The following is a 15374-nucleotide window of genomic DNA, read 5'->3' on the forward strand; positions in this document are numbered from 1 at the left end:
AAGAGGCTCCGCCCAGCTCCCAAAAGACCTGCGCAAACTGAGGGAACCTAGAAGGGACAGAACAGATTTCCGCGAGTTCCGGCGCTTTGCTTTTCGCACTTCCGGAGGCGGGGCGGAGCGGGACGGAGCGGGGAATGCGTGGTCTCGCGATAGGCGGGAAAGGGCGCAGGGTTTGAAACATGGCGGACGACGTGGACCAGGTGAGTGTCTTTCTGCAGAGCGGCTTTCTCCAGAGCCCTTCCCCACTCCCAGCAGTGGCCCTGCTCGACTTTGCGTCCCAAGGCTGCTTCCTCCAAGCTCCCGAGATGCTTCCTCTTCTCGGTCATCGCAGCCTCAAGCTACCCCTGTTAACCAACCCCCCCACCCACAGTCTGCTTCAGGCCCTGAGCTCTCTTCCTGTTGGAAGCCCTCCTGAAACTGGTTTTTTCCGCTTGCTCTTTATTTCCTTCCTCTTGAATAGCAATAATTATCCTCGCCTGCCTCACAGACCTATGGGAAATCTGGTGGCATGATAATAAAGGTATCGTTCCTGAGCGAAACGGCTCGATACGTACCTAGTCAACATCAGCTTTGTAAGACTAGGCGTCTCGCAAAGCACCAAGCACACAAGCACGGATGTGCAGCACCCCTTGACTAAGACGTGGAGCTTATATTTTGGAGAAGGACGGATGAAAAGTGTTGGCTTCGGCAGCACACATACTGAAAGTAAAGATCAGTACCTGGGATTTGTAACAACTGTGTCGTGATGTGGCGGAGACAAGCAAAGCGCGCTACTCAGTAGACTGGAGGTCCTGAAGCCTTTATCTGTCTCCCCCAAATGCTCTTCCTGAGTTCCTTTGCGAATCACACCACATTTCACCTTTCTACAGGAATCGCACCTCACCTCACCTCACCTCATCACTTCTCTGGCCACCTGCGAAAATCGGCCCTCCCTCCAGTCAGCTTGCCTTGGCTTCTTTTTTTTTTTTAAATGGGTTTCTTATTCATATTAAACATATACTTTTTTTAATGCCTTTATCTTTCTCCCTCCCCGCTGAAATGTAAATTCCTTAGGGGCAAGAATTTTGTTCACTTTTCTGTTCTTGGGTTCAGAAAAGTGCTGGAGGCACTCAAATATTGAGTGAATGGACTGGATGATGTGGAGTCCTCTATGAAAAGGCGATATTTAAGCAAGAAAAGGGTGGACAGTGGGTATCAGAGACTGAGGCTCGCAGAGCAGTTTGTGTAGCCATAGGGTATTGTAATGCCATGCCTCACCTCACTACAACGAGCTCCTTGGGGGCAGGGGCTGACTTCTGTGTCAGTGTGATCCAGCAGCTGGTTGACTAGTACAGAACAAACCCCTGCTAAACAGGGCTCATGGATCGGTAGAAGTCGGGAATTTTTATTTTCTCATCTGGCCTTTTAAGACTCTATAACAGTCAGTCATCTCCACCGGTGTCATGTGCTCACTGAAGCGCTCCTGGAATAATCTTAGCTCTGCTGGCTTCAACCAAATTCTTTAGTAGCAATAAGAAGAGTCATGTATATAAGTACTCTAAATTTGTCAAATGCTGTTTTAAATATATTAGTTCATTTAGCTCTCACAAGAATCCTGAAAGTAAGGTTTTGGCATCCTTGTTTTGCAATCAAGGAAACAGAGCTCTGTAGAGGCGGCCTGGTTTTTAATCTCAGCTCATCAGTCAGGACCAGTGGACATACTGCCTGACTGAAAGGCAGTGCTCTCTTCTGTACTGTCTGCTCTCTCTGTTCCTCTTTCTGGACTTGGTACCTGGGCAGTATGCATTCATAACCTTGCCGCAAGCCTTCACTTCTGCTTAGCATTCTAACTAGTGTGTGGTAGGCATTAAGTGAATACTTTTCAAATGATTGAATGATATTTGAGGTAAGGCTAAAGGGACTTTAAAATGACCCCTACACCCTGAAATTGGTCGCACAGTTTCTATTTTGATGGAACAAAGTACACACACCATTGTTTTGCTGGGTAACTCCTTTCTCTGTATGTTCCAGCCCACATCTGTGTGTCACTTGCAGTGTGCTAAGCTGTCATAAATGTCACTTAAGTCTCACAGCAGCAGTGTTACGTGAGTACAGTTGTTATTCCCATTTCATAAGTTGGAGACTGAGCCGTAGAAAAGTTAAGTAACTTGCCCACGGTCATACAGAATAGTAGTGATTCAAACACTACTCTCTTTCTAGTCCTGCATGCTGACCTTTTTTCTTTTTTTAATCCAATCAGCAACAAACTACAAACACTGTAGAAGAGCCCCTGGATCTCATTAGGCTCAGCTTGGATGAGCGAATTTATGTGAAAATGAGAAACGACAGAGAGCTTCGAGGCAGGTTACATGTAAGTAAATTAATCAGATTATTGTTATTCTCCTTTAGCCCCAGAGTCTTAAAATACAAAAAGGTAGGTTATATTTTGAATGTAGCTAGAGTGAGGTGGAAAGTCATCCCAAATTTTACATGTTATCTCATAATGAGAGTAGTGTATTTATTAGAGAATATTTTCTTTTAAAGATTTATTTTATTTATGCATACAGAACTGGGGTATAAGCCAGAGTTGCAGGGCCTGTGAGAGACTTCACCAGAGACAGAGCGGGGAGCAGAACAGGCAGAATGACAAAGTACACTGCTGAGAGGAGCAGGGGGCAAGACAGGAGAGGTCTGCAGCACCATGTGGATCTCCGCTGGAATGGGGATCGAACACGCACTGAGGTGGCTGTGGCCAGCTTTCAGTGCTGCATCCTAACCCACTGCGCCACCAGGGAGGGCCTAGAGAATATTTTCATCCTTTTCATTTTCCCATTCTGTTTGTGACATTTACTTGGCCTCCATTCTTATTTAAATGCCCTTTAAAATGCTGAACTGTATAAATAGGTGTTTTGTTGTGGGGGAAAAGGAAAACAACACAGAAATACATAGAGTACATACATTCCCCTATTCATAACCACTGTCACGAACTAGGACTCATTAAGTCAAAATAGTTAGTAATAAAGGTCAAAAAAATAAAATCCACACACTCACCAAAATCAGGACTTTGCGCTTTGAGATCTTTTATGTATGTTTACATGCACGTAGGTGTATGTATATGTATATCTGCACGTGTTTACACTTTTTGCAGCACCTCTGAAAAGGTGAGATATCAGTGTACGTATTTTTTGAGTACCTTTCACTTGCTCTTTCTTGGAAATTGATGATGAGTACATATCTCCTTTATTTTTAATGACTTCATGGAATGCGGATGGTTTTCCACTTCTTACTGCTGTGAATAATGCTGCAGTAAGCACTTTTATTTCTTTGTTCTTTGCTTCGTATGTATTTGCGAATATTTCTGTAGACTTGGTCCCTGGATATTGTCCCTTTTATTCATGGAGGATGCAGTAGGTTTTGCCTCTTTTTGTTGGTGTATTGTTTTCCTGAGTCTGTTGTTATCATTTCTGTTCTACTATAAAGTGATTACAAATATTATTAATTATAGTGGATACCATTGTTCTAAGTGTTTTATAGGTGAATTTAGTCTTTATGATAACCTTCTGAAAGTGGATACCCATATTTTCATTTCACAATGGAGGAAGCTCAGGTGCAGAAAGACAGAGTTACTAAGGTGACACAGTCGTAAAGGGACCAGAGCATAAACCTCTGCCGTCTGACTTCAGGCTCTCCCTTACAAGCTGTAATTCCACCTTCCATAAAACCTAGTTAAGGCACCTCTGCTTGGAATGGGAAGTAAGGACTTAGGGAGACCCTGGTCTTAATGTACAGATTACAGGGACGAGAAACACCAGGAAATGGAATAGTAGCAACTTTTTGCTGAGAATGGATTTGAGCTCTACCACATGGGCCTGGGGTGCATGGAGAAACCCCCCCACGTCAGACACATTCTCTTAACTCTTGGAGGCTTCTTTAGTTCCTTGCATTGACTTGATTGCCTGTGTACTGAATGGTCCCCGCCCTTTGTTTTCTGGCCCTGTTCTGTGAGCTGGTGAACCATTAAACACTTCGTTATAAGTAGAATATACAGGTGCTGAACGATACCCTAAGGTTCATCTTGTAGTTACTGCGTGAACTTTGGGGCTTGGCTCAGGGATACCCCTGAATGCCTGAGTGGCAGCGTTTATTGGTCGGCCCCGCAGATGCTAGACATAGTTCTAGGCTATAAATGAGCACAATGTTGCTCTATTTGCTCTACCTTGTGTTTAGGAAGCAGGTTTGCCTTTAGGAGGCTGCAGTACCATCTTAGCCGTTAAAAATGTGTCTTTCTTGCACTGTTACAGATGAAATTTAAGAATGACTACTGATAAGTGATGATGAATTTGCTATTTTTCATAATTATTATGAATTGTGTTGCTACTTTGGATAACAAGTAAGATGGACACTTACAAAAAAAATTTCACATTATTTTGAATAAATCCATTTGGGACCTATTAATAGTTTTGTGTTTTTTATCACGTCAGTTATCATTGAAGATGATTTGTGAGGAAACAATATATTAGCACAGTGAGATTATTTTTTATTTACATATAAAAATTTGTGGTATGATTAAATTTCTTGGTCCCTCATGTTCCATCACCCTCACAGGCTTATGATCAACATTTAAATATGATATTGGGAGATGTGGAAGAAACTGTAACTACTATAGAAATTGATGAGGAAACCTATGAAGAAATCTATAAAGTAAGTCACTCAGTTCTCTTAATCTCTAAAGTGATTATTCTCAACATCCAACAGTTTGACATTTATTTATGGAAAGTATGTTATGTTTTGACACTTACGCATGGACTTAGAGCATACTGTAATAATTAAAAGCAGAGGTTTGGGGGTCAGACAGACCTGGCCTCTGAGACGGTCTTAGCCACTTCCTACTTACACTACTCAGGCAAGGGAATTAATATTGCAGACTTAATTTCCTCATTGATAAACATGAATGCTACGGCTTACCTCGCAGGGTTGCCAGCATCCAATGAAATATGACAGTGTAAGGTGCCTGTTTTAGTAATAATAATACTGACTAGTGTACTTTAGCTTTGAATGGTTTTAATCTGTCGCTATTTAAGAAAAACTGAAATTGAGAAATTTTAAGTATATATATTAAAAAGGATAAATGCGTTACATGTTAACATTTTTATGAACAAAAACTTATAAAACAAAATATTTAGTGAAATGTGTCTATTTTAACTTTTTTTGCAAATTTCTCAATTCATGACTTTATTGATGACGTCTAGATTTTCATACCTCTCTTTTCTGCATTTAATCTGTTGTAATATATTTTGGTTGAAGAAAACCTTGACCTCATAGAGGTAACTGGCTGGAAGAGTGAGGAGAGTTTTTTATTGAAAATTGCCTTTGATATTACACCCAAACTCAGCAAGTTACTGGAAGTTCCTTAAAGGTTAACTTGCTGTGTGGAATCTGAAGCATATTGATAAACTGTCTGTACTCTTGTTGTATGAAAATTCATCGGCGTACCTTGCATTTCAAAAGGATCTTGTATACATGTTTGCTTTTGGACATCAAGGCCTGGTCACTTGGAAAATATTAGTTCACTGAGTCATGCATCATTTCCAGATGTGGCACATTTCTTTGTTAAGTATTTCAAAAATCATATTTGTTAATATCACCAAGGATTTCATAGGAAAAGTCTTAGTATTGGAAAGCCATACGTAGATCATCATGGTTTAGTATGTGGGCTCAGATTCCAGGGCTCCTGGGTACAAATCTTGACTCCTTGGCAATTCAGCTACATTATTAAACCAAGTCATCTAATCTGTCAGTGACTAAGTCACATTGCCAGTAAAATGGGGATAGTTAGAGGACCCATTTCCTGAGGCTGTGGTGGATTCCTTGAGAAGTTACATGAAAAGCCCCTGTATTAGCAACAGGCACATATAAGAGTTAGCTTTTGTTGGTTTTTACAGCTCTGCCATATCCTGGCCTTCCTCCTGACTCTTGCTAATTCTCTTTTTCCTTCTGAATATAGACCTTAATTTTTTGCCAGAATTTTTTTCTCTCAGAGGTACTATTGAAGTTAGAAGCCTTGAGTCTGTAACAATAACAGTATCATAAAAGCTTACGCTCTTAACAAGTTTGTTTGCAAATCTTTGCTGCTGGCGACTAGTTATATGACCTTGGATAAGTTGTGTAAACTTCCTAAGTCTCTGAAACCTCCTTTGTGAAATGCCAGTAACTGCCTCCCTCCCAGGGTTATGAAAGGATGTGCTGCATTTGGTGTGCGCAGAGCTGTGGCTGTGTGATCAAGGCCATGATGATTGCTGGTAAATCAGTTGCTCCAGTTTTTTCCCTGTTCTGAACTAAAGTATTCTCCCCTGAAAATATTTGCACTTTGAGTATTATCTCAGACTGATACATCTGAAGCTAAACTGGTGTTCACCAAATGAGGTCATTCTTAGTTACTTCTTTCTGTTAATGATTTTCTTGGTTATTTAAACCCTAAATCTCAGGATTTTCTTGGACCTCTCGCTTTTACTCACATCTGATCAATAATTAATTTGTTTGATCTTCCCTTGCCATGACCCCAGCTCAGGCATGCTCCTCTATATGTCCATCTCCATTCCACCCCATGCTTGACTAAATTGTCCTTGGACACTGCTTTGATTTGTCACCATTGTGTTTAGGGACTAAGACTTTCTGTGGCCTACATAGAGCAGAACACAAGTTTAGGCTAGTTTCCGCCCCTGCACAGTCTGGTTGTAACATTCCCGTCTCCATTAGCCACGTTGGTCCACGGCCATCTTTACACTTACATGGTTGTTAGCAGCATTCAGCTCCTCACGGGTTGCAGGTTGAGAATCTAAGTTCCATACCACGTGGGCTTCTTTCACGTGGCAGCTTGCTCTGTCAAACCTAGCAGGATGGAAGTCATAATCTCGTGTGACCTAGTCATGCAGGTGACATCATTACCTTTGCAGTATTTTGTTGGTTAGAAACATATGTCATTCCTCCATTGAAAGGGAGTGAACGGCACAAGGTTGTGAACACCAGGAAGCAGAGATCATTAGGACAGTCATCAAAGCTGCTAACATTCCATTTCTGTTGGAGCTGTTTCACCAGAAACACTGGTGAACGATCTCTAAATGCAGTTAGCTGTAGCGTTGGGCCTCTGTGAGTGAGAAGGGACCCTTGTAATGGCACATAACCCTCCTTGGTGCGAGGCTACCCGCCTTGGGACTGTTAGGAGACACTGCTTCCTAGGGCAGCAAAGCCAGGGTGGCTCCTCTCCCACCCGGTCACTGAGCGGTCTCACGGGTAGTTCTAGGGAGATGGTAACGCTCCCACTGAGGAACCTCCCATGCTCCCTGGCTGTCCTCTGTGCTTTCCTTGTGACGGTTGAGCTCTGTGTTTTTGATTCTCTGGTTCTGTGAAGAACAGTAAGCGTGGGTGTTGCAGAACCCTCCTGGCCACACACAGAACTCGCACACGCTCCCCAAGGGGGCAAGCACAGAATGTCTGCTCCTGCGTCTGGAGCCCCCCTGTGGTTTGCCGCTGTCTGTAAGGCCCGCGTGTGGCCACGAGCAGCACACGTTCCTGGCAGCTAAGAAGTATTTGCCGCACCCATACACCAGCTGTAGAGGAGCAGGGGTAGGTTTCCCACTAGGAAAGTCCCTTTCAGAACTGAAAGACGAGGCACGTACAGCAGTTGGCGGATTTAGCAGTGCTCGTGCCCTGAGGAGGGGCGAGTGTTTCCTTCCCCGACAGCAGACGCCTCTGATTCAGTCAAGCATGTCCTGTGAGATCTTTGGGATAGACGAAGAGAAGTCTTTTTTGTTACCTAGAGCTCAAATTTAATTAGGCATCCTATATTTCATCTACTAAATCTGGCAGCTCTGACTGGGGGCTACCTGGCTTCTACAGGTGACTTCCTGGTCACGCAGGAAGCCTGCTGCAGTATGAAGAATATTGTACTTACAGGCAGGCTGTGCTTCCTCCGACCATGCAGTTTCTTTAAACATTCAGCTCTTACAAGTTTCTGATCTGTTTACTCAGTTCTATGAACCATTAACCCCAAAGTTCTCTCTTAGATATTGTTTGTAGGTAATTTTAGTTAGTTAGTTCTTAATTCTTCCTTTCCTCAAATGTTGCTTGCCTTGAGGTGGGAAGGCAGCGTCCTTAATCAGATTTTTCCCTCTGGGCTGAGTTTGTGCCTCAGACCTTTTTTTCCTATTGTCTTCTACAGTTTGGAGTCTAAATAGACAGTTGGCTTTTCTTGCCATGTGAATCTTCTTTTCTACACTGCCTGGCTGAATTCATCAGGTTAATAGCAGCACCTACTGATAATTGGTTTTTTCCAGCCTCTTGCCCAGAACTTAGAGATTTGGATGTCTTTGGTTTACTTCCAGTACAGTCAACAATTTTGCCTGTTGTTTTGCTAGAACTTTAGACAGTTCCTACTTGTTTCCTTTCTGCCTAGGAATGGACCCTCCCCAGAACCCCAATCCCCAGTCCAAGTGTGTGAGTGCAGCAGCACATACACGCAGCCTGTAATGGCTCAGCACGGTAGAAGTTTCTCATTCTTGTAACAGTCCTCAGTGGGATTTTAGCTCTCACTTAAATAAAGAGGTAAGCCGAGGCTGGCTCAAAATTGTTCTCCAAAATGATTTTGTGTGGACTAGCAAAGGAACCGTAACTCAGGACACAAGACAGTAGCATGTGTGCTCACACATGCATTGGGGGGCTGGACTTGTATGCAGGGGTCGGGAGGCTGGTTAGAGTCTGGTAAAATCAAAACAAAAGACAGCAGCAGACAAAAGCAGCTTTGTCAGAGAAATAGTGTTCATTTCAGCCCATTTTATGAAACCAGTTGAGCTGGGTCTTCTCTTGTCTAAGCCTCTGGAAACCATAAACAACCTCCCAAAGTTGATATGAGGCAGCCTTTGACTACCTGCCCACCATCGAAGAGAATTCCAGTGCTCTAACCTATCGCTGAGAGGCATGAATAGTCATTGTGTGAGATTCTCATTGCATAAGCTGCTTAGTAATAACAGATCCCTACGTTCCAGTTTATGTTTTGGCTTGAGTGCTCTGGCTTGCGCTCTGCTCTCTTGATGTTTGCATTATAAGCTTCTACCAATTACTATTTTGTTGATTCATTAGTTTGGCTTTGGTTGTCTGAACTCTTAACAAGCCCAAGCAACAAGGATAGAAAGCTCTTGGCAAGTATCCATTGATCGAGGGATGAGTTTCAGTTTTCTGAAAATCCATCAGTCCTGATAGCACGTGTATGAGATCTTCCATTTTCAGTTTTAGATGATTAAAATTCTTTCACATAAGTTGCCACAATAACTTTCTTCAGTGCTTGTCAGGGACCTGCACATTTTTCTGTGTTACACTGTCCCCTGCATTCTCCGTTCTCTGAATCTGTCTTGGGGTGAGGGGGCAGAGGGCACAACCGCGGGACAGTCATGGGAGCTTGATGGAAGAATGAGTCACTTCTGTTTACTCCCCAGTGTTTAAACCCAGTCCTATGCCTACCTCTAGTTGCAAGGAAGCATGAAAAAATGTAGTCTAGCTGTGTGCCAGGAAGAGGAGGACACAGTGGGTTTTGTGGGTGGCCCTGGTCACGACCCCAGTTACTGACATCCAGGAAAAGCGAGCAGTTAATATTAAATAGATTGGTTCTTTCTGCTACGAAGGTAAGTGATCTGGTTCTTCATTGTCATGATGAGTCCATGTTTATTTGTTGTCTTTTCATATTTCTCTCACAAAAAATAAATAATGCTACCTATCTGTATAAATGTGTTCTGTTTTTGTTTTTGTTTTTGTTTTTTCCTCTTCCAGTCGACAAAACGGAATATCCCGATGCTCTTTGTGCGGGGAGATGGTGTTGTTCTAGTTGCCCCTCCATTGAGAGTTGGCTGAAACCAAGAATTTATCCCATGTGGAAAAAATAGGCAACTTTGTGTGATTGCTCTTTAAATGTAGAAGATACTCAAAAGAGAAGCCTGCGTAAATTTTGATATTAAGAAATGACCAAGATTCTTCCACTCCTGAAATGAGTTGATTTGCAGATAACTCACGAATTCTTAAGCTAAATGGCATTTTTATTTTCCCCAACCCTTCCAATAAATGTGGTCAGCAAGACCTAGAACACCTTTTCAGGAGTCAATATGCTCCCCCCCCCCCCCGAAACACTTTGTTGTTGTTGTTTTTTCTTTAAATTAAAATTGTTCCCTTTTTCATTTTTTAAAAAATGCAGTCTCCTGTCTTCTGAATTCCTTAAAATAAGCATACACGTCTTAACATTCACATGCGAATAGTACATCTGCTATCTTTGAGGTATCAGGTTGAGTTCTGGCAAGTATAGTTTTGTTTCCTTCCTGGAGTCTTCTGGGGAGACTTTCTTAAGCCAGCAGTTGCAAGAGTGAGAGCAGTGCTCATGGAGCCATGCACACACAGGGCGCCACAAGAGCACAGACAAGTACTCAGGTCTTTGGGGAGTATTTGGTGGCTAGGACATGGCATTATGAACATTAACACTGCCGTGGACGGTGAGCAGACCTGTTACTTCTGGCCCAATATTGTTGAAATCAGGTCAGTGGTTATATACACCTGTTCAGCTTGGTCATGGCCACAAGCCTTCCTGCTTGTGGCTTGTGGACTCAAAAAAACCATTTTCCCACTCTTGGACTACAGGCCGTGAATGAACCTGTAATGTAAAAATACATCATTGGCACCATAACGCAAGTGGCTAAAAGCAAAGCTATTTACATTGCTGGCTTCAGTCGATTCTTAATGATTGCTTTAAGACAAGAGTTAGAACCTGACGTCCTCCACTAAGTTGGTTGTACCATTTTGAAATGTAGAAAATGCAGTATGTGGGTGGCCTCTCTGAAAAATGTTGAGTGTGTTCATCTGTCCTCGAGTGTGATATGCTAATATATGCATATTTTAACCATGTGTAAGAAGGATACTTTTGGTAGTCAGTGTGTAAAAAGGTTTCACTTTCACTATTTAATGGATCTGCTGCCTCCTCCCCACCCCACCCCAAAAAAAAGTTACAAGAAGGGAAAAGCAAGTGCCGGAGAGCTCATGGGGCTTTCTTATTTGAGTGGAGGGGTGAGAACCTCCTTCCCTGCTTCTCCCCCATACTTTTCCCTTAGGCTTTAGTCATTGCGGGAGGTGGGCTGCTTACAGCTCCCTGTTCACTGTAGAGATTTGGCTTGTGGTTCTGGTAGTAGCAGGTGGTCTTCCTTTGGTCGGCCCTTTCTGAGTAGAACTCTGGCCTAAGCGATGCTGCCGTCATCCGTTAAGCGGACTGCACCCAGCCAAGGCATTCTGTAGTCAGATTCCTGTGTGACCCTTGCAGCAGCCATCTGCAGAAAGTTAGCGGAAATTCGAGCTCAGAGAGCATGAGTTAACTTCCCTGTGGCTACACAGCGAGTGCATGGCATCAGGATGTGACTGCTACACTCCTAGCTGGGGCCTGTGGGGCAGGCCCTGACTCCATAGTAAATTGGCCCCTGTCGTCCACGCACGGCCTGTCTGGCCATCTGGCCCTCGTATCCACCCCACCTCCAGTTTATTTTAAATAGCTCCTGACCCCCTAACTCCTGAACACTTTCTACTCCATTCTTGGTCACTGACTTCTCTGCTAGAACTGATAAGTTATATTAGAATTTGCCTATGGGAACTGTGTTTGTAGATATAATTAACATGTTCATACACATTTTTTAAAACCAAGAATCTAAAATCTTAACAGTTAACCTTTGCACACATGAAACTCAGCCGCAACATACAAATATCCACTCACCAGCTGCCAAGATGCAACAAAAGATTGCCTGCAGGATAGCCGTCTGCACGTTACCTGGGGGGCAGGAGGCTGTGAGTCTTGTGACCTGCTGGAGCTCAAGCTCTGCCTGGCGGGTAGGGGCTGGGCTCAGTCCACAACGGGCAGTTCTGACCGTGTCCTGCCGCCCACAGTCCTCCGCGTCTGCACTAGCGGGGTGCTGCCCTCTTGGGGCTATGGAGTCAGCGCCCCAGCAGCCACGCATCAGCAATTTTGACAATTTTCACACATCTCACTTAGTGCCTTTTTTTTTTTTTTTTTGAAGTTCTGCCCAAACTAGAGATGTTATCTATCCACAGTAAGAGACACACTGGTTTCACACACCCTCTTACTACATATTACACTTGGCTGTTGCCCACATCACTTTCAGCCTGCGGTGGGAAGGGATGGAAAGTTCCCTGGTGTGAGCATTGCCAGCTGTGAGCAATGCTCACCTGTGTTGGAGAGAGAAAGCAAATGAAAATTCTGGAGTCATCCTGGCAGAATAAGAAGCTCACTTGAAGTTTTTGTCATTCAGCTCTGCTGAGCTGTGTGGGTTTCATTCTTGGACAAGCTCTACCCTGTGGCCATGAGACTGTAGAGCGCTCTGACTGGCCAGACCTGAGCCCCGGGCCTGTCCTAATACTGATTGCATGTTTACCCCCATCGTGTGTGGAGAGAGGGTTGGTTCTCTAAAGGGGACCAGAAAGAAAAGTGGCTAGAAGCTGGAGACAAGGATCGTCTGTTATGTAAGGATAATTGGTCTCTGATGGACAAAAAACACTAAACCCACTGGTACTTGATGACTAGTAACGCATTTCTTGTAGCACACCTTACAGTGGAGACTGATGTGAAGTTACTGCTCTGGGATCCAGTAGGCTGTGGAGGATCCTGGGACGAAGACTTGCTCTGTGAGGGCCTGGTGGCCTCACAGAGGAGTCCTCTGCTGATCTAGGGGAGGGGTCTCCATCACAGGAGGGTACTGGGTGAGAGTCATTTCTGAGGAGGGCGGGATACTTATGCATGTGCTGTGAGGAAGAACATGGAGCCCTACGGGATGTGCGGCTGCTTCTGAGCAGAGACCATATTCTGGCTTGAGGCCTGGCCACAAGCTTGTCCCCTGTGAATGCTGAATGAGTAAAGCACAGGAAACCCGTGGCAACATTCTGGATGGTCCTTTCTGGCCTTTCCTCCAGCTTTATTGAGGTGTGATTGACCAAGTTCTGAGGGACTTGAAGTGTGGGCCCTGGTGGTTTGATACATGCTGTGAAAGGCTTCCTCCAGTGGGATTTGTCACCATTTGTTTAGTTGTTTCTTTTTGGTGAGAATACTTAGTTTCTGCTCAGCAAGTCTCGGGGCCTCATGCAGCTGCTGTCCAATCACTTGGTTTTACACTCCATCCTCAGACCTGTTCACCTCAGAGCAGAACCCTGCACCCACCTCTTCCCTGCTGCCCTCACCCCCAGCCCCAGGCAGTCACTTTTCTACTGTTACCAAAAAAATATGTTTTAATATTCTACATGCAGCCGTATGTCTTTTCCTCTGGCTTGTGTCATGTTACATAATGGCCTCAAGTTCCGTCGGTGTTGATGCCAGCGGCAGGATTTCCTTCCTGCTTGTGGCTGAACAGTATTTCATTTGACACATATATTCTCCTTTCTAGTTCTGCCACATGTTCTGTGTGCATTGAGGGCAAATGCTGCTTTTGGAAGGGAGCTTCACATGTTTGCATGTACTGTGACGCCCTCCCCACTTCGTCCCATGACCACTACCTGGAGTAGCAGCTTATCCCAGCTGCAGATAAGAAATGAGGCGAGGCCAACTACTTTAAATCCCTTTTAGATCCATTGCTCAATTTTAATACCCAGAGCATGTAGATTCTTATTTTCTTGACTGCGTGTGGAACTTCCTGGGTGTGGAAGCAACATGCTCCACTGTAGTTTCTGATACTGCTTGCTTCAAAGGAATGTTTTGTTGGCACTCCCTCTGCCTACCTACCTACTGTGCTATGGGGATTTGGGCCCTGAGACCCCTCCCAAAGTTGCCTTGGGGGGTTGGGAAACTCACCACAAAGGGTCTAGAAATGTGGCCCATCAGGTGGGCCTGGCTTTAAATCCCGTCTGTGCCGTGTACCTGCTGGGCATTTACTTAGGCACTAAGGTCACCGTAAGGATTAGCAAGCATCCCTGTAAGATGCCAGGAGCTGCCAGAATGCCTCTGGCACATCACAGGTCCCAGGTGGCAGAAGCTGCAGAAGTGGAGCAGCGTCGGAGGCCAGTGTGCTCGCTGAGGCCACGCCACCGCGTTGCACCTGCCCTTGTTTTCTTAAGGCAATCAAAAATTATCAAATGTCCAAAGGCCAACTCTGTCAGAGAGCTGAAGACGAGCTGAGCACATGGTGCAAATGCCGTGAAAGACCTGGAGGTGATGTGTGATGGGAGAGGACTATGAGGGATTGAGTGGGGAGGCGGCATTCGAACAGGCTTCCGAGCCATGGGAGGGCGCCAGCCTGGCCTGGGGGTTTTGTCAAAACCACGCAAGTCAGCCCTGTGCAACCGTGCAGGGGCTCTGAAGCAACAGCAGCGTGCCAGATTCAGGAGGGCGGGAGGGGAGGAGACCCTGCCAGGGGACAGCGGGCCGAGAGGACGAGGGTCCGAGCGACCTGACCCCGTTCACGTGTGGTTCGGCACCTTCCGGTCTCACTGCAGCGGGAAGGAGCCAGAGCGCGTGCGAAGGAGCCTTGCCCCAGGCTACAGGCAAGTCCAGGCTAATCTAGCCCTGCAGCTTACATCAGGCCACTGTGTGACTCAGGCCTCGGCTCCTCCCAGCAGGCCTGGGGCTGAGCCACATGTGGTGCCGAGCCACCAGCCCCGAGCCACCAGCCCTCTGAGCCACCAGCTCTCTGAGCCACCAGCCCTCTGAGCCGACAGGGACGTTTCCCTCCTCCTCTTCCTGCGGTACCCAAATGTGCTTCCCGGAATGGTTTCCCACTGCTCTTGGGTCAGGGCATGTCCAGTGCTGCCCCCGGCTGCAGCCGCCGCCTCTGCAAGCCCCACTTACCCTCCAAGGCTGGCAGGGGCAGCGTGCAGCAGGGCGCACAAGCTGGTCCCTGGCCCCAGCTAAACACCCCAGGCAGTTCACCTCCAGGAAGGGGGTTTGGGGCTCTGCACCAGGTACTACAGTTTTTTCCCCCTTAACTTGGATTTTCTTAAAAACAGTCGGTGATACCCATAGTTTGATAGAACAGTGATGAAAGTTTCACTAGCAAAACAATTAGCAAAAAGAGTGTGTCTGCTGCAAACATTCTAGAATTTCCAGGGCAGGAAATTTGTGCCCAGCAGCATCTCCTGAGTCCCCCAAGTCCTGCGGGTTCAGGGACAAGGCGTTTCACTTTCCTTTGCCAGAGCAGGTCTCTTTGAACACCTTTCTCCCTTGGAATTCAATGATGTCAAAACTACCCATGACACTGTCGTCAGTTTTTAAGAAAAACTGCCTCAAAAGGAACAGTGCACATCGTGCAGTGAACTCGCACCTTGGGTTCGCCTGCGCCATCTACTTCTGTGCCTTCTCTTCTGGAAAGGGGAGCGGG

The 15374-nt window shown here is 45.4% G+C and overlaps 1 protein-coding gene across 1 annotated transcript; it reads left to right on the forward strand.

Annotated features, from left to right (window-relative positions):
* Window positions 1–113: 113 nt before the first annotated feature.
* LSM3 (LSM3 homolog, U6 small nuclear RNA associated (S. cerevisiae)) lies at window positions 114–10114 on the forward strand. Its single transcript, XM_004692353.2, has 4 exons — window positions 114–200; window positions 2240–2350; window positions 4585–4680; window positions 9799–10114. Exons 1-4 carry the CDS (start codon window positions 180–182, stop codon window positions 9877–9879), a joined length of 309 nt encoding a protein of 102 aa, XP_004692410.1. The 5' UTR covers window positions 114–179; the 3' UTR covers window positions 9880–10114.
* Window positions 10115–15374: the final 5260 nt, after the last annotated feature.

This window comes from Condylura cristata, unplaced genomic scaffold (genome assembly GCF_000260355.1).
Source record: "Condylura cristata isolate star-nosed mole 26May11 unplaced genomic scaffold, ConCri1.0 scaffold00033, whole genome shotgun sequence".
NCBI classification, from domain to species: Eukaryota; Metazoa; Chordata; class Mammalia; order Eulipotyphla; family Talpidae; genus Condylura; species Condylura cristata.